General features: G+C 38.1%; 2 protein-coding genes and 1 pseudogene across 11 annotated transcripts in view; all 3 read left to right on the forward strand.

The window, feature by feature from the left end:
* Nucleotides 1-98: 98 nt before the first annotated feature.
* LOC148720161 (zinc finger MYM-type protein 1-like) lies at nt 99-2,881 on the forward strand (annotated as a pseudogene).
* A 3,401-nt stretch (nt 2,882-6,282) lies between these two features.
* The window catches only part of LOC111327199 (uncharacterized), a 22,979-nt gene continuing 7,398 nt past the window's right edge, over nt 6,283-21,863 (forward strand). The window contains exons 1-2 of one of the 10 annotated variants that reach the window (XM_022931327.2): nt 6,283-6,684; nt 6,930-6,978. The gene's annotated coding sequence lies outside the window, so the exon portion shown is untranslated. The other 9 variants (XM_022931324.2, XM_088738853.1, XM_022931329.2 and 6 more) reach the window with 9 other exon arrangements.
* Nucleotides 16,238-19,337, forward strand: LOC148720162 (uncharacterized). The gene is made up of 3 exons (XM_088738855.1): nt 16,238-18,152; nt 18,422-18,628; nt 19,198-19,337. Exons 1-3 carry the CDS (start codon nt 18,098-18,100, stop codon nt 19,206-19,208), a joined length of 273 nt encoding a protein of 90 aa, XP_088594981.1. The 5' UTR covers nt 16,238-18,097; the 3' UTR covers nt 19,209-19,337.

Consider the following 21,863-nt stretch of genomic DNA (forward strand, 5'->3'; position numbering starts at 1 on the left):
AAGTTACGGTTACGTAAACCACTATTTGAACGAGTTAAAATTCAGTATCGAAAACTGCGTTCCATAAACATGGAACAGATGTCGGTGTAACAGATGAGTCAGAAATCATGGATAAGGGTAATTCGGATAAGTCAGAGATAATGGCTATGAAAAACATACATAATAGTGCTCACAATGGTGCTAGTGTTCCGGATACGACAGAAATCGTATACAATGGTGCAAACTCTGAAATCGTGCATAGCGCTGATCGGGATATGTCCATTTCAGTTGTCATAGATAACAGTGTTCCGGAAAAGTCACAGAAGTCAGTTATCATGAATAATGGTGCCCCAGATAAGTCAGATATCATAGATGGTGCGCACAACTCTTCCTTGGATACAAATGTATATAGTGGTACTTGCCAAAAGTTCGGTGATATAGACGAGGGCCCTCAGCAACCTACCTTGAAGTGCAACGACCCAAAAAAATTCGGCAGTGAATCTTTTTCTAGAGATTTCAATCCAGCCTGGTAAAAACGTTGTGCGTGGCCGAGCTACAACTGTGAAACAAATACAGCGTGCTGCTACCCATGCCAGAAATATTTAAATGCCCACGATTTGACGTTTGACAATTGGAAGAAGATAGAGCGTCTCACTAAACACCACAAGAGTGAGAACCATCAAATGGCCATGGCGAAATGGATTGATAGCAGAGCAAATAAAAAGAAAAATACTTCAATACTGAGCAAACTCCAGGAATCACACAAACAATATGTGAAGGAAAATCGCGACTACTTGAAAGTTATCATTGAATGTCTCATGTTCACGGCCAACTCGAAAGCCAGCTTCAGAAGCATGCACAGTGGACATCTCCCGTGATACAAAATGAAATGCTACAAATTATCGCCGATCTTATTCGCGAGGATATCACAAACGATGTGCGAACCAGCGGATGGTATGGTATCATCTTGGACGAGACATCAGACATTAGCAGAACAGAACAAGTTTCACTTTGCGTTAGTTTCGCGCTGAATGGAACGAAGAAAGAAGCATTCGTAGGTTTCTACTCCACAAAATCAACCGAAGGCGAAGTACTGTATGAACTGGTGAAATCTGCTATCATTGAACTCAATCTTGATCTCAAGAACATTGTTGGTAAAGCATTCGATGGGGCGGCTAATATGAACGGTGTACAGAAGGGACTCTCAACAAGAATGGAAGAGTGCTCCCCGCTCGGTATCTGCGTCCACTGTTACGGACATGTGCTCAACCTCGCTCTTTAGGATACTATGACACAGATTGAACCCTTGCGAAACGCTCTGGGAACTATCCAGGCTCTTTACAACTTTTTAGAAGCGAGTCCCAAACGACACGCCTAGTTTAGTGACACAGAAGTACAAGGTGAGGATCTAAAACTGACGCTGAAGTCATTAGGTACTACGTGATGGTCAAGCCGGTAAGAAGCCGTAAAAGCCGTACACGGGCAAATGGAACGGATTGTAAAAGCCCTGCTCACACTGTCTTCAAACAAAGATCCAAAAACCTACTCTGAGAGCAGAGCCTTATTGAACGCCATTTGCGACTTGGAGTTTCTCTTTGGACTGTGTGTACTGAAAGTAATCCTGAGAAACACTAATAGTCTGTGCCGATATCTTCAGGGGAAGACGGTTGACGTCATCTTCGCTCGTAGAAATGCCGACTTGACCATTCAGACCCTACGTCAGTGTCGGAGAGAAGAAAGTTACAAAAGCGTATGGCAGTTAGCATCAGCAATGGGTCTGAAAATGAAGAATTGGCTGACCAATTCTCAGTTTGAATTACGAGAAACCAGGGCACCCAGACAAACGCCGTCCCGCCGCCTCTAAGCCCTCAGTTGTAGATGAACATGCGCAAAGACAAACGCAGACACCGGAATCGCACCATCGTAGAAACACTTACTATACGTCCATCGACAAGGTGCTGTCTGAGCTTGAGCTCAGGTTTAGCGGAAATGACCAGAAAATACTTTGTGATTTGGGAAATATCTGTCAGAATGAAACACCAGATAAAGAAAGCTTCTCCCGAGTTGCTAAATTTTACAAAATCCACAGGGAGATTCTGGAAGCCGAGCAGAAAATGTACGCGAGCTTTCGTCGTGTACGTGGATTAGGCCACATAACTGTTTCAGAAATGATGCAGACAATGCACGAGAATGACCTATTTGATATGTTCCCAGTTTTCTAGTGAGGTACACATCCTTGCAGTGATACCTGCTACATCATGTTCTGCAGAACGATCATTCAGTGGGTTGTGCAGATTGAAAAGTTACCTCCGCAGCACCGTGGGGCAACAACGTGTTAGTAACATCGCACTTATTAACACTGAAAGGGAATATGCCAACTCTGTAGTCGAGAAAGACATGGATCGTATCATTGATATATTTGGCCGTCGAAATGGCAGAGACAGCTATTTCTTTTACCGTGTTTTATATGTACGCCTATGTTAGTGTATCATATGACGACTGTTTCGTAAAAATTTGGGCAACTTGCGAGAATTATTTGGGCAAATGGTTCACCGCCCCCCCTGGCAAAAAATTGCCTGTACGCCTATGAATGGCGCTATATAAACTTTGTTGTTGTTAGTATTATTATAGACGGAACAATTCGATAAAAGCGAAACTTAAAAGTGCACGAAGTACGTACATGACTGACATAACAATTAATTGAAAGAAAATGTTGAAAGCGTGTGAGATACTAACCTAACAATCGGGCGAGATCAAATCCTACAGAAAAATACTTACCTAGCAATCCATTGAAAGAGAATCGTAAAAGCCTGCAAAATGCTAACGCAACAACTTAGGGAAAGAGAATCCTAAACGTGGGCGAAAGACAAACGAAACATTCCAATGACCGATAATTCCTGAAAGTGCGCAAAATACTAACCTAACATTCCAATAAAACAGAATCTTAAACTTGCTTGATATTATGTACCTAATAGAGAGATTTAACACCGCGTTTACGTGAAACGCCAACTTACCCTTTCAAGTTTGACGTAAAGTGGCGTGAACCTCACTGCTTTAGCTTCCCGTGAGCTCACGTCATGGTGGATTTGAACACGCCCTTGTATAACTTACAAGGAATAGTTTCGGTGCCCTTTTTTCCGGCAATTAACTTCTACTTTGCAAGAGAAAAAGTGCAGAAAATATTACGTACACGAAAAACGCGAAGCAAGCTACTTTCACGTAAAAACGGCAAAGCGCAACCAGCAAACGTGAAAAAAGTAACGGGAAAAACAAGGTCACGTGGTCACTCTTGCCGTTTACGTTTCACGTAAACGTGCTGCTAAATCTCTTTATTGACTGAGTTTGACCGTTGTATCGAGGTCCGTGCGTCATGAGAGCACAAAATTTTTTTCCCGTCCGGCCCGACCAAACTTGATCAGTAAGCATTTTATTATCTAACCACCAACTGTTGAAAATATCGAAAATTCTTTCTCAGCCTAGATCTAGGACGCGACAGACGGGCGCACGCTTAACATCCGCAAAAACGATTCTGCAATATAAACGTTTTCTTTTTTTCATTCGTGTAAGAAAATGAAACTCACAATTTATGAAAAAAAGGGGCCTTTTTTCTCTCCTTTCCTCCTTTAAGTTTTTGGAATAAAGCCGTGTGAATGCTGGGCCGGACGGCTTTTTCCGGACCGACTCACGTCAACCCATCCGGCCTTACACACGTCAGCTTTCACTACGGTTTTGTTTTTACGGCTTGGGCGCGCGGGGTCGTACGGGTCATATGATAAACTAACCTAATAATCAGATGAAAGTATATCGTTACAGTGCACAAGGTACTAACAATTGAATGAAACTGAATGAAATAGAATCTTAAAGTGCACGAGGTAACAACTAACGTAACAATCCAATGAAAGAGAATCCTAAAATTGCGCGAGATAGTAACGTAGTAATGAATTTAAAAGGAATCCTAAAAGGTGTGCGGATACAAACGTAACAATTCAATGATAAAACACAGAACTCGCGGATTCTTCTTCGTTTTGTTGTTTATTCTCCGCACACACTGAGAGGACTTATAACTCACTAGAAAATAACTCTAGAAAACTCTCTCTGAAAACTCGCTATATGTTGCGTCCGGTTGCCTGATTTTGCTCGCTCGTTTTCACTACCTTATTTGGTAGTACTCGCAGATGTAAAAAGCTAGGAGGGATGGGGTCGGTCAAAACTCTTGTACAATGTAAGAGAAGCACAAAAGCGCGCGAGATTCTAACGTAATAATCTAATTAAAGATAATCCTAAAAGTGTGCGAGATAGTAATGTAACAATTCCATGAAAGAGAATCCTAAAAGTGCGCGAGATACTAATGCAACATTTCATTTTGTACCCCCACAAATATCAGTTGTCAGTTAAAATTAAAGCCATTTATCAGTTCTCAGTTAGATTTTAAGCTATTTATCATTTGTCAGTTAAATGTCAGTTAATAATTAACTTGGCGACTCTCCAGCCCTATTTTTGGCTAAAACTCGAAAGTTAACTGAGTCGAAAATTGATACAATAAGAGCTCCTTTTTTTCAATTCTGGAATGGAATAATTCCAAGATCTTCCAAGTGACTTTCAGCCTCTGTTTGAAGGATCTCTTCTGCACACAAAATTATGTTTGCCCGTGTGCAACATTGAAACTTTCCTTTTCAGCCACTTAACCCGTCAAAATAATCGAAAGAAGATCATCAGAAAGCAGAACAATTGTGAAGAGTCCTCTGGCACAATATATCGGTTTATTATGCGTCGATTGCGATTGGCTCCGATGAAATGATCGGAAAGGAATGTTCTTTTGTCCACTTTTTAAGAGGGTGTTTAGAGATATCTACTGTTAGCATGACTTAAAAATCCCAGCGAAAATGGGCGCGAATTAGTTGCCCTGATCTAGAAGCCGGTTAGAAAAGTCGTATGAGTCCATGTCACACTTGTCTGCATATGTTCGTATCTCAGCAACTACCACTTCAACGATACAGTCGTCAACAAATGTGGCATCTGTCACATTCCCAGCTTCCGAGTAGCTTGGACGGTACATTTGTCTCTGCTGAACCCTACTGATTGATCTCCAGAGATAAAATCGTTCCCTGGTCCAAAGTTCACTTTAGTGGAATCTTGTTGCGTCGGTTGGACGGCCGGTGGTGAGGCCCCTGCGTTATCCTTGGTAGTTTCCTCTCGAACTGTCCTTCGCCTCAACGGACGATACTTCTCCAAACATTCTTTCATGGCACTTTCAGTCTCGGGTTGATTTCTTCTGAAGGTAGAGGTCGCATAAGTTGACATTTGTAAACTCCGTGCTGGTCTGAGGGACAGCATAGTAGGATTTTTCATGAATAATATACGGCTGCCCCTTTGTTACTGTCTTCATGGACACCTTATAAGTAAACATATAATTTTGATATTACTTTTAACTCTTGGAAACATATCTTCTTTATAAACGCCAACAGTCAAAGGCCCTGAAATTAAACTATCAACCGTCAAATTTAACCCCTCCTTAAGACCCTTCGGGTAACTCTCTTCAAATACGATTTGGAGCAGGCAGACAAGGACGGATTCTAGAACTGGCCTGGAGCTGAGCAGTTACTCCCGGAAAATTTCCACTTTGTTTTTGCTGTTTTATCTACATTTTTTCCCGTTATCATCATCATGTTTATCTTTTTTAAGTGTTAAAAAGGTTTCTATCAACGTCTTCCTTTTTTCCCACTGAAAATAATAGATTAATAGAAACAAGAGATAGGATAAACGAACTGTCTGTCGAAATGAAGAAGAAGAAGAAGAATGAGACTGGAAAACTAAACAAAGAAAAACATAAAAGAACCGAAAGAATGCTGTTCTAAGGGTGTCTCCACGTATGGTACCTCAGGCCTGGTTCTCAGGCCCTGTTGTATCTCGTGCAGGTAAAATATGCATTTCAGCCTTATTTTCACGCTCATTCATCAGAAACAATTCCTTATCGTAATGAGTTTCAAATTCTCATAGCAGCGTTTTTTTTGTTGCAATTTCGTACCCCAATTTGGCTCCTCAATATTTTTTAGTAAGTAGTACCGCACAGCTTGTGATTTTAATTAAACCACCCATTTCTAGCCCTTTCAAACACATAGATTCAACATAAATATTTCAGCAAGCTTTCTGAGCCCGCTGGCATCGTATTTGACTGCTTATTTTTAAGCACACAAATTTTCGTGTCAAAAAGTATATGCAAATTTATTGCACATGAACCTTATTAATTATATACGACCCTTTTGTTCCATCTTGTAATATTTGAGATACGTTACAAGCTGTTTTAAACGTTTGTCTCTGTGACTGAGAGAGCTAATCTATAAAAACTCAGTGGCAAGTAAAATGGTTTGGTTTTTGTCTTGCGTTTGAAATGCTAGATAATTACAAATTCATTTAAGAAAAGGCTTAGTTTAGATCTTCTGAGTGCGACGGAGCACGTTGATTGAAAAGTCTTACAACAACAGTAGAATAAACTATAAAGGATTGTTGATAACGTTCTAAACTTGCAAGTCCAGCCTCTTGCTTTCCAGCCTCAAGTTTGCCTGATTGGACAACACCGGTATTAAGATGTTGGACTTTCTGCAGAATCTCACATATTACGCTTGAAGTGGAGCAAATTGAGATGCACTGCTGAATCTTGTTTAAATCAACAGTCCTGTAACCTCCCAAAAAAAACAGCTGAAAATGGTAAATGAAGCAAATTAATTCAGAAGCAAATTAATGCAGGCTTAGCGCTTTTGAACAGGCTTGTTCAGAGCATACATAGTGCAGATTTTCAAGTCATGTAATGTTCTCTGTCTATAAAAATTTTTGTAACTGCAACTGATACAAAGACCCCTACGGTGTCGAGGTCTTCGATTTGGTAGGTATTGAGGAATGATGGTTTCTGCATCTAAAACATTTTAACGATATCTTCATATTACATGTTACAGGCACTTAACCTAAAAGGTGGCAGGAGGGCGTAAATACGACCGGTCAGAGGTACGGACCATCGTCATTACTTACTTATTCATATATCTACTTTCTGTTAAACAACACGAACACTGAAAGTCATGAAAGTGGTGCAAGGAGGGGGGGAGTGGGGGGAAAACAGATCTTGCCTTGTCATATTTGTACCTCCAATACATGACGTTCATTGTTAATAATTCGAAGGGAGAAAAAGGCAATTGTTGTCAACCAAAGCAAAGAAACGCCAGATATCATACGTTAGCAAACAAAGAAAGGAACTCAAAAGCATTTGTATCAGTATCCATTATCATTTTAGTGACTGTCCTGCCAGACGTGTAGCAAAACACGAACACATTTTAAGAGAGTGAATTTTATTGCAATATTCTCTCGGGGCTTTTTACATCGTTATAGTGTAGAAAATGTAGTAAAAATTTGTGAGAATGCCCGGTTAGAATTCCAGTTCCCAAAAAAATTATTGCATTTCATTCTATAGAATTTATTGAGTTCTATTTTCTGTCTTGATGAGTTAATGACGTTCCTTGATGAAAATGAAGATAACACTGTCGTCATGGTAACGCGACAGATGAATATGGGATTACGGCATTTATCAGGTGGATTTCATTTTACTAACGCTACGAGTCAAATTCAACTGGAATTTCCATAAAAACGTGCTTTTATATGCTGACGTTGAACTTTCATTTCCACAAACTTAGCTCAAGTGTACTCGAAATTGATCACTGCCCTTATTGCTTTTGAAGTGTTTTGTAAAAACAATTCTCTTCGATTTTAATCCTCCGGCTCTCCTTTACATTATCTCTCATCCATTGAATTTGCTAATATGTAAGGGGTGTTATCCATGCTCGACCATGAAGAACTTTATTTCCGAAAGTACCACATTTATGGCCAGGCGAGAAAAATTAATACACTGTAGTGGCTGAGGAGGCTCTTATCTCTAATTGAAGATAAACGTCCGCGAGTCATAACCCAGTCAATCATGGAGTTAAAACGGAAATGCCGATACTCCGATTAAAGGTGCTTTTAATACAAGTTTAGAAATGTATTCCTTACCTTTATACATTTTGTCCTCCGTACCATTGAATTGTCCGAATTTATAATGAAAGATGCAAGATGACAAAAAAAGTCAAATGCGTTCAGTCCATCAATCTCCTCTCAACGAGATTTTTGAAATACGGAACGGTCAACAACAGATTGGAGGATATGATACTTGAGGTCCATGTAAAGTGCTCAATAGAAGCCAAATTTCGCTAATTTCTTTGACAATACAATTACAAACTGATTTTATCAAGGATATCAGTAAATGTTTCCAAAAAAATCTTCAGCACAAGGAAGATAGAGACCCAAAGTCTGGCGACTCCATCCTAAGAACCCTTAAGGAAGCAATAACGTTTCCGAGGACCTCTATTTTGTCGCCAGATTCTTCTTAGGCCCTTTCAGCTACCATGGGAAAGGTTGGCTTCTATCGTTCCACAAAAAGGTCAATTCTATTGATAAACGATGATTATCTTCAAGTGCCACACTAACTGTTTTCAATATGAAAGCAGAGCGAAGATCTCTGAATTTAGACGTTTTCTCATAGTTGTTGGAATGTGGATGGTGGAATACTCGACAGGAAATCTTTGTTACTTCTTTCTTGAGAAAGGGATAAAACGATGACGAAAAAAGATTTTAAAAGGTTTTAGTTTGCTCATATCCTATAGCTTTTTTTATAGATGGGTATATTTCGTCGAAAAAAAGCATTTCAATGCAACGCTGACTACGTGCATTTGCGAGAGGATTGTAAAGTTTATTTTCAAGATTTGGCTCGTTCAACCGCATTCTTCCGGTACGTTCTCTTCCGGTTCTGCATATGACACGAAATTTTTTCTATTATTTCTTGTTGCTGGATATCTATAGAAAACGTTTCGAAGCCTTAAAAGTGCTGGAAACATCTAAAAAGCATTTTTTTGCTTTCAAAATACGCCTTCAAATTTCAAATTTTGCCTTCAAATTTGTCCCGGTCATCGCGCGGCCAAAATCGCACGTGACGTCACATTGTGTACCCAGATTCTTCGAAGTCAATGGAACTTTCAGAAGAGTCGGACTCAAAGGAATCATTAGAATCACTGGGCATCTGTGCCTTTCAATGCACTATCTAGTTACTACAAAGTACTGCAGAATCTTCTTAGCGACAACAGACCTTCGTGATAAAGGTGCACAATGTGACGTCACGAATAACTTCGACGGCGATAAACTAGGTCCCAGTCTCCTGGACAACTTGAAGGCAAATTTTTCGTATTTTGAAAGCAAAAAAAATGCTTTTTACATTTTCCCAGCACTTTTAAAGCTTCGAAACGTTTCCTATAGATATCGAACTACAAGAAACAAGAGAAAAAAATTGCATGTCATTTGCACCTTTAACGTACATTTGCGAGAGGATTGTAACGTTTATTTTCAAGATTTGGCTCATTCAACCGTATCTTCCGGTTCTTTAAATGAGTTTACTTTTGAAAGGTTTACTTTGTCATGAGGCTCACAACAGAAAAAGTTCTTTGCTAGAGTACTTTTTCTACCAAATAACTGAAGACACAGTTTAATTTGTCCTTTTATTCGTAGCGAGCCCGGTTTTTTTCGAAAACTGAAGTTTCCGAAATGTGTTCATACCTCTGGTGTTTTCCCTTCGTAGACAAATTCAAATAAATTACCTCTGTCAAGCTAAGAGCCTATGCCAATTATGTTTAAGTAATCAGGGACAGAACTCTTTCTTTGCAAAAGTAATCAACACAACACTTTTGTTCGATGAAACACTTGTTATTGTTACACTGAAAACGCAAAATAGCTTTTTAGACCTTTTTACAACATTTTTGAAAAACCAGTTTTATTGGAAAATCGTTATCGTGACAATTGATAAAAAAGACAGCTGGTGGTCTCGGAAAATGAATCATGCTCATCCATTGGCTGCTTCTTCTATTATCCTACATCTAGGTACAGTTACCGGGTTCATTAGTTCTCTATATTGTTCCCTCCTGATTATAACTTGGGGCTGATATGTTCGTTACCATAAATTCAGGCATGAATCATTTGTAATCCATCGACAGAGTCCAGAGTCGCTCCTTTTTTTCTCTCAAGAAGATTGGACGCAAGTTTTAAAAACACTTCTCTGATAAAGTGAAAAGGAATAATTTGAAATATAGATTTTAAAACCCTCAATATAAATTAACGTTAATCGAAACACTTTTGTGGTCAATGGACTGTGACAGCAACTAACTTTTAAAGCTCGGTCGAGGCGAGAATTGAGTTAGCTCAATTGCAAACTTACCAAAATAGTTTGGCATGACTCATTATGGTAACTTACGGCCGCTTTAGGGAAGCCTGATCTCTAAGATAGCATCAACTCTCGACTGTTCAAACTGGCATAGCTGTGGATTTTTTACTTAAATTCTAATTCGATTTTCACTTTATATGCAACGGAACAATTTAAATTTGAACAGCCATCTAGATCCGGCCTTAAATTGTTTTATGTGCCAGCTGAATTCTGTCAAAATTCTAGTCATTTTGAACATCTTCTCTTGTCAGTTTATGAAGATACTCAGTGCAAATTGTTAAAAGGTGTCGGAAGTAAGACGATGAAATTTGAGACTATTTCAATCGTTCAATCGACAGAATTGAGATGAGCACATTATTGCTGTAACATAAAATTTGAAAGTAATTTCGAGGATGAAACGCCTATCCATCACAATGGTAAAGACAGCTAATTTATTCAAGATAAACAGTCCTGTTTGACTGAAAGGTAAAAAATATTGACTCAATAATTCTGCAAAATCACTGGATGGATCGTTGTCACTTGATAAAAGCTCACGAGTTAGAAGTCTATAAAGGCTTATTGTAGACCAGGCATAGTTTCTATCGTCGCCGGAGCACAAGTAGGTTATTTATGATTCTACGTTTATATGTCAGCTGTTTTAAGCCGTATATCGGTTTCTGTTTGTGACACCGTAGGTAACTGTAGCCGATACAATACTATGTTACCGGTGCCTGTCGCTTTTATGGGTACTGTAAGATGTCAATTTTTTGTACTTAAGACTAAAATTTTAACCAGTATGATAAAGAATGTTGTCCATAGTGCTACCATTCACCGATATGATGACGCGATATATTTCAAGGGCTCCGAATTAACAAGAAAACAGACAAAAGACAGAACACTACGTTCGATCTTCCAGAGGTGCGTAAATTAAAAATATTGGCGGAAACATAACATACATCCATTCGCTCAGTTATATTGTCATAAAATGTAATTATATACGATAAAATGGGTTACTCATCTTCTGCATCTGTATTGATAAGGGAGGAGATTAAGTAGCAATTCTGAAAAAGGATCATAGATGAAGAACTTGTTTTTAGATATTTCTCATGAAGAACTTAAAGTTCTTCAACTTTTGGGGCCGTTTCAACAAAAATGAGAACTTTTCTAACAGAGAGAAGGATGTAGACTGTCCCATATAACACAAAAGTCGTTGAGGTGAGATTGTATTTTTTGGTGTGATCTTTATAATTACAAATTTTGACCAAATTTCTATTTTGACTACATTACCACCAACAGGCGATTGCTAATTCATTAGCGTTCATACAATTGAGGGTTGTGCCAGACGCTGTAATTTCATGAATTTTCCCTCAGTTTTACCTAAGCATTCGGATTCTTGAACGATTGAGAAAGAAAACCCCCGAATGCAGGGAACAATAACAATAGTTCATGTTTTTTTTTTTAAATTTCCGATCCATGATAATAATCATCGTTGATAATTTGAAACGGAGAAAATGAAATTGCAGTAAGCCAAAAGCAAACAAACGCCAAATGTTACTGTTTGATAAAAATTGCTGAAGAAAGCTATCGACCATAAACAATACGTGTTATTGTAGCGACCCTGCACCGCGAGATGTTTGGAAAAACAAATAACAATTTACTGTCGCTCACTCATCATTTTTTTCTAGGAAATGCTTTTTCTCGTCATGCATAGACCTCCAGAAGGTGCGAGCAATATCTTCTGTGGAATTACGATGGGAAAATATAGCTCATGATAACTTTCGATTAAGATCTTCTTTCCATCAAATCTATGTTGTTAATACTGGGAAAGGGAATCTCAAATGGAGAGTTAATAAAAGCAGATCAGTACCTGATCATGGGATTAGTCACCAAAAAACATTTTCGCGCGACAAATCGGTCGCGAAGTAAAACAGACATGTCGCCATTTAGTGAAAGCAGCAAAGTTGAGATAGGAATCAATCCATGGAACAAAGGACAACTGAATAATTGAAAGCTTTCTAAAGATAGTAAGGTATGTTACTGTTTGTTTTTGAAACATCTTTAACTAAACGTTTTAGTCAGTAGACTTTGAGAAAATGAAATAATGAAATCCACCATTCCAATGGTAAGTTGAAAGCCCTTTTGTCGGCTTTAAACCGGGTGAATGTTGCATTTCTATTAACTGAATTTGATCTAGAGCCAGTGTTTTAATAGATGTCATAGAAAATGGTGACTAAGGTGTCAAATTGGCAAAGCGATAATAGTCAGTGGAACCCTCTACGTGACTAACACCTTTAAAATTCTGTCCCTGAAGTGTTTCAGTATACTTGTTGAATTGTTTGTGATGCTTATTTGTCAGGTGCTAACTTGCAAAGCCTTTCTAATCCCCTTCCTTGTTTCCCCTTTTCTTTCGTCCACGTTTTTCTCGCAGAGTCTTGCATTTCCTTTATCTTTTTAGGACTTTTTCTAGTCCTTTATCTCTATCCTTCCTTGTACCCACAACTAAAACTTGCTGTGGAGTCCTTTCTTCCTATTTCTTCCGTTGTGTCGCACTTTACCATGTATTCCCTTACGTCTTCCCTTTTTAACTTTATGGTTCCGCGAAGACTAAATGACGATCATAACCGGCATCTGCTTCACGGTTTTTCTCTTTCTCTCTTTTACACAAAGAGTTTTCTCTGAAGGATGTATGTATTCTGAATGAATTTTGCAGGTATTTTGAACAGGATGTAGCCAAGTTATCTCGTGCATTTCCTCGTGTGTGCAGACAGTACTTTCGTCTACTAATTAATTTTCAGTACATCGTTTTGCAAACATTTGTCCGTTTTCAGTTCTGGCGTCAGTACCATACTTCCTCGTGATTTTCACATTGTTACTCTAAGCATTACAGTCAACCGCAGGATGATTATTTTTCATGTACGTGCTATCTCCAGGGTGCTTTTCTAGTTCCTGAGTTTCTTCTTTTCTACTCCAGCATTGTTGGTTTATTAATTTGCGATAATAAGTTTTGGTGAATTCCTTTGGTTCGACGTTCTTAACGTGGCTTGCAAGTGTGTTTACCTCTTCGTGCTTAGTTTACGAGACAACCTCTAGAGATGTAAGGTTTCTTTTTTACTTCAGCTTTTTATCTCGTTTTTTGAGTCATGGAGGCTGCATCTTTTCGTCTTCATTACCAAGTTTGCACTCTACTAAAAACACCATTCCTGGTAGAGTGCCAGGTGTGCGTTTTCGTTTCTGGTACATCATTGTGTTGGTAAGAAATTTAGTCACCCAGCTTTCTATATTCAGTTTCCATACATCTCACAGATGCAGTCCCAGCTCTAAGACTCCTCGAAACTTTGCTTTTTGTCTATGACATTATCGTATGAAATCTATTTAGGCAACAATTAGCGCATCAAACATCACTGTAGTACACGTGAAGGTTTGACTTTAGGAGACGAAATCGCCCATATGACATTAAATCAGTGAGATAAACTTTTATTACACGAGAATTTAAACTTGAATGACATGTCTCTTCGCAATGATGGAAATGTTCTTCTCTTTGATCACCGCCGCCTATGATTTACGTTTTTCACTTTTGTGAAGCTCTCTTGACGAACTTTTGCGTGAGGGCACAAATTTCAAGAAACTTCATTCTAATCAGCATGTTCGTCAAAAATAAATTAATGGCGAAATAGTTTATAAAGGCAAGTAAAGAAGAATACATCCTCTGTAATAGTTTTCTAATTTTACTTTGCACTCGAATTCATTCCTTTTTTTATTCGTGAAAAACATAGAAGTAAATCTTGCAGCAAATACCAAAACCAAATCTTTACATAGCAGGCGTAAGAATAATAGAACACCTTTTTAGAGGAAATCTAAGACACCAACTTGGCTACTTCTCAGCAACCGATCCTATGATTGTCGATCGAAAGTTTTACGCACAATAGCTCATTAACAACATTTGTCATCTTCACGAGTTCTCCGCGGGCGTTTCGCAACTCAGGGCTTCAAACGTCTCACCACACTGATTTTCTTTAAGTGTCAAACCACTCTAGGGAATGTGAGGTAGTTGAAGAGTGGACGTTGGAATGCTCGTTTAGCTACGCTCTCAATAGCATAATAACTCAATTGGCAAAAAAGAGGTAAGAATTTCTGGGTAGATCGTTTGGTTTGTAACACTTACCTAGATTTGGTCGAAAGTTAACTGAAGAAACATGTGTGATAATTCTTGTGATGGCAAAATCTCGTTTTTCGCGTTGTTTAAGGGCAATAGTCCATTTCAAGTTCTTGTAGCCGTAAATACAAATGGGATTGGTTTTCTATTTCGCAGTCTTTTTTTCTGCAAGTTTTGTCTGGAAGGTCGAGAAAAAGTGTCACCTTTTTCTGATTTTACCATAAAATAGCTTGAAGCTTCCTGAGTAATGATGTTTATTGCCAAATGTAGCAGTGGAAGACTTTGAGGTACATGACCCTCCAGGTCTAAAATACACCGATGCCGGACTGCAAATCTCTTTCAGGACTACTCTTACTAAGAAGATCAGAGCGCAGAATCGTCTGTGATAAGTTGTAAGGAGAAAAGTATTCATTGCTATCTGAAATGCTTTTTCCTCCCTTTAAAATTTCCACTTTTGCGAAAATAAAGGCAAAGAATCGAATAGCGCATAGTAAATAATTTCATAATGCTACCACCTTTTTTTAAGGTAAGAGTGTATTATTCAACGGAATCAAAAACTACTAATGGGTAGTTTTTGCTTATTCATTAATTTTGTCGAAAATTGTTTGCATTAAAGATTTTGGTATTGTGAGAATTTAACGAAAAACAGAGCAGTTAGTAGTCCTTAACGATGGTAATGTTCGTCATTCAGAGACCACTTGTTATATTGTTTTGCCTCTACGCCAAAATCACAAGGGTTCCTTAATGACTGATCATTCAAGCTTCCCTTTTCTGCACGAATACAAACTTCGCAATGTTAATCTCACCTCTCTAGCTGATTGTCAGCTTTTAAACCTAAATATCTAGAACAAGTCAGGATGAGTTGAAGTTTTACATCGCCTGGGCTGGAAATGGAAACGCCACAAAGGGGTTATTAGATTGGCGTTTTTATGGTAACAGAAATTGGTTTTAATATGTCTCCCACAGTCCGTAAATTAAGCACCAAATGCATCTTTAGCAAAAAACAATGCATTCGATTTGAGTGAAAACCACGCTAACAGTGTAGATGTTTTCGAAATATCCCGACTCTTCGTCGGCGAGCGCTTAGATACTGAAACCGCTCCCTATCATGAGTGTCTAACAGTGTACGAGTCTTCAAAATATCCTGACTCTGCGTCAGAAAAGCGCTTAGATATTGAAACCGCTCCCTTTGATGAGTCCTTTGATGAGCGCTCGCTTTGATGATGTCTCAAAGGGAGCCCACTGAGCTGAAACAAGAGTAACTCATCACCACAGTATTAGCGGCACTTTCCGCTCTGCTCATTAAAATTAATATATTGCGACAGTTTTGCATCCATGAATTATGAATGTAAGGCCTAATTTTTTGCCTTTGTGCGTTAGGACCATTTTGAAGAAAACACATTTGCTTAAATAATTCAAAGTGGCTACAGAACCCGGTCAGTCTGACGGTCACTTGGCAATTTTTTTCCCTTCAAATCTGCGGAGACACAGGCACATACAAGATGTGTGGCAAAAGTCCTTTTAATTTCTTTTATTGAGTAATCTGCGGCAAGTCTATTGACTATGATCTGTTCATGTTTATCTCCGGCGCCGAAAAAAAAATGGAAGCTATCCATAGGAACATTTTAACCCCGTAGCATTCCTGCTGTTTCTGTCTCAAACAAGCTTCTCGTAGAAAATTCTTGAAATCTGCATCAGAACACCTGTCTGTGACGAGAAGATAATACTGTCTTCGTCGCTGAATTTATGGTACGTTCACATTCTTTTCCTACATCTTATGTTGGATTGCACGCGATTTTAAAATTATCTTAAGGGTTATACAATTCATTCAGGAAATTTCTCTCTTGGAGGGTCACTACTCTTTAGACAATTCCGATGAGTCACTTCATTCTAACATTTTACATTATGAACGGAAAGCGAACTTGTCCTATAAACCTCACTGAATTAATTATCACTTCACAGAAATGCTACGACTAGCCAACATTGAAAGTAAAACATTTCGATAATAGAATCACCATTATCACGTTCTATACAACATTTCTCACTATTGTATCCTTCAGTTTCTTTTACATACTCTTACGCCAAGAAATTGCGCAAAACTAATTTCTCTGCTATCTCTGATTGTTTACCTTCTGAAAACCAAGTATCCTGTTTCTTTTTATCTTATGTAAATGATCGTCTGTTTACTGTAAAATGATTAGTAGGACGATGTTTTCCTCACTCTCACGGATACCGGAGGTTGATAAAAATAACACCATGCACTTTGAATGGTTAATTTCAGAAAAACAGGAAACAAAAAAATAAACGAATTTCTTATTCAGCACTAAGACCTTTCGTCATAGAAATTTTCCCCTTGATTGTTTATTTCATTTTTTAGTCATGAACTGACCAATAATGTGATTAGTTATGAACATGTGAATAGAAACAAGGTCATACCCGAACTGATCAAGATGTGCTTGCAGAGACCAATCTATTCATTTGGTAAAAGTTAGTTCCTGAAATTGGGCTGAACGTTAATACGTCAAGAGCTTGCTTCTAAAGAGTGCAAAAACCTGTTTTCTATGCATTATTGGTGTATTTTTTCCACCGTAAATCGTAAACCCTACAACCGAAGGTTTTGCGTAGAGAATTAGTGGTAGACATGGGTCGGGAGGAATCTAGTTTCCTCAAGGCATTTTTGTACATGAAGAGACGGCATTTCTCTTCATTTCTCCAAGTGCACGTATTCTTCTACAACGACTACTTGAACGTAATTCATTCGGATTGGCTCGAATAAAGTTATGTGACGTCATGACACCTGAGTGGACAAATCTTTATACGTTAATTTATCGTACGTTTACATAAAGTAATTATACTGTTACACGAAGCAATCAGAATAGATCAGTAAAAGTGCTAATAAACATCATAAAACGCCGAAGTTTATATTGTAGATTTATGATCTGAGAGCTTGTTCGTAATGACTGCCATTCTAAAGATTTTGGGGGTTTTCTTACTTACGCTGCGCTGTTACACTGATCCTAAACAAAAATTTTCAACCTTCCGAGAATAGAACGAAATACTTCATTGTTATTTGCTGTGATCTACGACAGGGCTCGTGGCAGCAGACATGCAGCCTCACCCTGATGTCTCAGTGAGATTCGGTTGATTGAGGCTTGGCAAAAAAACGAGAACTATTCAGTTGTGGGTATCTTACCGCTGAGAGAGAAGCAACTGCAGAGAAGAAGCCTGAAAAAACATTCAGTCTTCACCTGTGAGGATTAATGCTTCATCTTATCAGGAGGGATCGATATTCAAGAAAATGTACCTTAAGACTTCTTTTTTCGCTCGTCGAAGCGAGTAAAAATTGCCTCGAGGAATAAAGAGACTAACTTTCTTTTTATTGTTCAAACACAGCACTTTTGAGTTTTCTCAGCTTTCGCTGTCATCCAACGACGAATGGCAGCGACGCAACCTTTTTTCCCCTGTTCATTACTGTGTTTGTTAAAAGTGTATATTATTTGCTCATTGTGTATATTACTATGTATATACAAATGTATATTATTGGCTCATTGGCCGACTGTTTTCTCAGTTTTTCTTTATTTCTATCTTTTTGGAGTAAAAATTACTCGATATCAATCTGCAGCTGATCAGTGTGGTGTGTGAAAATTTCTGCGCAACACTAAGGGTTTTACTAATCCATCACTTTTGAGAGGTCAGTTATGACGAAATCCGTTTTCGCATGTGTAGCTCTGTTCTGCTGGACTGTGGCAGCTGGTAAGATTTTGTCGTTCTTGACTTTCTCTAGCTCAAAGAGCTGAAAACTATGTAGAAACATTGATGTCACCCAATTGCCGTTATAAGAAACCGTTTCTGCGGAGAGATAATTTTAAAACAACAACAACAACAAAAGAAAAAAACCGTCGACGAAATAACTAAGTATAACGATTTTTTCATTAGCAAAGGAGACTATACCCATGCAAACTGATTTTTTTCGTGGTGTTTGGAGGAGCTTTAGACGTCAATTCTTTGCCCGTTTTTAACAGTTGATGACTTAGTGACTGAAGCACCTCCAGCTCACGCAAAGCTGCACTGTATACGTTTTGGGTCTGACGTTCTTTGTCAAGTGAAATGTAATAAAGGGTACGTTCCTGATCCTGAAAGGCCCCATGCCAGCTCTTATATGAGGCGCGAGGGCAAGTGGACAACCTATCCCCAAAGAATGCAGTTTCCTTGGGCTGACTGTGTGTTGGGTAAGTAGAAATTTACACAAATATTTCAATCGTAGTTTTGAATCGTTGATTTACCAAATGGATGGTGCTAGGGGTCAAAACAAAAAATGTAGGGATATGGACAGTTTACAAATATCCACGGAATGAATGCTTGATGCTAACTAGTTTGTTTCCTTATGGTTTCATCAGCGTGATCATATTAGATGGTCATAAATTATGTTTGTTTTGTGCGAAACTATCGTGAATTTCAATCAACGTTACTGAAGTAACACATTGCCACGAAGTCTCCTAGAGCTTAGTCGTAGAGCCGCGTCTAAAGTGCTGATGGGTAGGTTTAACTACTCCTGTTGGGAGCACTCGAGCTATGTTATCCAAGTATGAGTGTGTCATCCACTAAAAAACAGCATCTTTAACTTTTAAAAATAGCGTATTTTTCTATCGCTAAGCATTATTCCAGGACTCTCTTTACACTAGACTGAAAATTGAAAACTAGTGTAAGACACTTAGGCTAAAACTTTTAATAATTGAAGACAATGTTTTTCCTTGGTAGAAATTAACTGTCGATTGTTGCTTTTTTTTTTCCTCTGTAGCATCTCAATAGAAATCGACCAGCAATGGCTTTCCTGCAGAGGATTTCTCATTTCCTTTCTCTGAGTTGTTTGGAGCAATAGGATACCAAAGATAATCAATAAAACCAGAGCACTGGGAAACACGGAATAACCTGTGTAGCTTCATTTATAGATGATAGTATTAGAGTTTGAAAAAGAAAAGAAACCCGAGCAAAAAAGATCAAAAGAAAGAACGCCAGAAAATTGCTAATTTGCTCCTTCTCTCTTTGTTTCCTTATCTATTCTAATATTCGCACACACATTAATTTGTGCTTGAGGCTAAGCCACAAGACAAAATTATCGATTACATTTTATGGCATTTACACTCCCTGGAAACCTGTCAGTAAACCGTACAATATATCATGTAATAGCGAGTAACATCTATCGCCATTACTCCTGATTGAGCTATTTTTAAAACAAAGGTTTTTAAGGGAACCTAATTGGAAATGCCTTTTGAAGATGAAACAATAAGATTGATAAAATATAAAAACCAGCAGCAACGAAAACTTAAAAAAAATTATATTATCTTTAAAACTTGGGATATGCACCAGACAGATGGAAGTTGTAAAGATTATAACTATCTAAGCTGTTAGGTCCAGTCCAGCGTATCCCTACAATGAGGTTCATGAGTCGCGTCTTTAATTCGTAAATTTAAAAGTTTGCCAATGCTTCAAGCAATTTATATGCTTAAACCGCTGAGAAAAAACAAAGTCAGTCTTAAGTCGATAAAAAGAAAGTTTCTCTCTTATTCCTAATGTTCTCGCAACGGTCAGGAATTGCACAAAAGCTTCTTTTTGAATATGTTCAATTCCATGATCTGAAAGTTAATTCTCCCAACTAATACCATTCATTCTGTGTTGGTCAGTGTCACGACTTTGCTGATATATCAAGCCACTTTCTAATCAGTGGATGAGAATAGTTTTTCTCTCTTACTCCTGATGGCAAGTAGAACGTGTTTACCTATGTACGTAACTACGAGAGTTAAAGAGTTCTCTGTCACGAAAAAACATTTTTCTACCGCTTTGTCAAGTAACACTAAGGCAAGCTTTCCTCTCTTACTTGATAAGGATCCTTCAATATGTTAGTCACCGAATGACGCAGATAAAAGCTCACAGGAAAAACCTGATACAAAGCTTTGCTAAGACTGCTTTTGATTGATGACATTTTTCCTGAATATGACGAAAGTTGTTTTTGATTCGTTGGTTTCAAAAGCCCAAAAGCTCCAAGCACAGGAAACGCATGCTGCCATGGTAGGTTTATCCTTTTATCGTCGAACAGTTGGATAGTTGTTGATCACTACTTTCTAAAGAGAAACTGACAACTTAATTTTCCAGTACAAAATATTTTAACATTTTAAACTGATAACTGGACTGACAACACGTCCATTAACATTTTTAAAGCTGCTTGATCACAAAAGAGTCTCACAACTAAAAGAAAAAAAGCAAATTGTTTTAGTGAGAAAATACCCCATCTGACACGGCCATCACGTTTATAATCGCAGGTATTGTGTGGAAACAAATTGGCACAGACCTATATTTAAATATCAATTTCCTTGAACTCATTTGCCTTTCGCTTCGAACACCTGTCCGAAATTCCAGTTTAAGCGACTAAGCTGTGGAAATTTTTATTATGAAAGATGTGAAAACGTGGTACACGAGATCAAATCCTACCAAAGAAATTCTTCAGAGATTTCAAAACGTTTGAAGATAAATTGAGGGAAGGGTTTAAAATGGTAAGTTTGGAGTTGCTATAGCAGTGTTTAGCGGCTTTTTTGTGCACAGGAGGTAAGCAGCACCAAACACGCACAACGCATATTGCATGGATGTGTTTATAGGCGAAAATTGCCTGTTTTAGCAAAGACATCGATCCTTATAACTAAATTTGTGATTTCTTACATAATTCTTAGAGATGAAAATGTTCGACCTCAGCCACCTTTGCATTTTTTCAAAGTAGACTGTCTAAAAACAATGTAAAATACAGTTTATTGAAGGCTGAGCCTCCTGCTGAATTTCAGCAAAAATTTCGGTTGATCTCTATTTCAGTTTTTGTCTCTTAATGCTGAAGGCGTTAAGAAAATCACTAAGCCGTGTCTTTGCACGAAAGTGTCTCAGCGAAATTTTCAATTGTTAACAGTTTTGAGCAATTAAACGTGCGAGTGAGTAATCTGTGAAGTTTCGTATAAACAGCCTGGAAATTCAAACTGTGCGTTGCTGTCGGAGTGTGTAATTTTGTGAAATTAGGATGGCGGTTGGGAAGCTTCGCAGCTTTCTCTTTGTAAAATTCAGACTAATATGAAGGCACTTTGCTTTTTATTCCATATTTCGTAAATGTAAACTTAAATGGATACCCTGACAAAAAAATTTTGACGAAATTTGGATTTTTAGTATGAACTTAGTATGAACTTAGTCATTAGTATGAACTTTCAGTCGCATTTCTTAATCGGCGAGAGAAAATTTCCCGCAGTCAAAAAATCCTCCGGAGGTTTGTTTACAAAGCGAAGGTTATTCTTTGCGTTTGTTTCTTGAAAATAAATTTCACTTGGATGAATTTTTAATTTTTGAGACCTTGAACGCAAGAAACATTGTTCCCAGTAGATAGTTTTACGAGTGAGCGTAAGAAAAAAATCGAATTTACTTATTATCGATTGT

This window comes from Stylophora pistillata, chromosome 11 (assembly GCF_964205215.1).
Source record: "Stylophora pistillata chromosome 11, jaStyPist1.2, whole genome shotgun sequence".
Lineage (NCBI taxonomy): Eukaryota > Metazoa > Cnidaria > Anthozoa > Scleractinia > Pocilloporidae > Stylophora > Stylophora pistillata.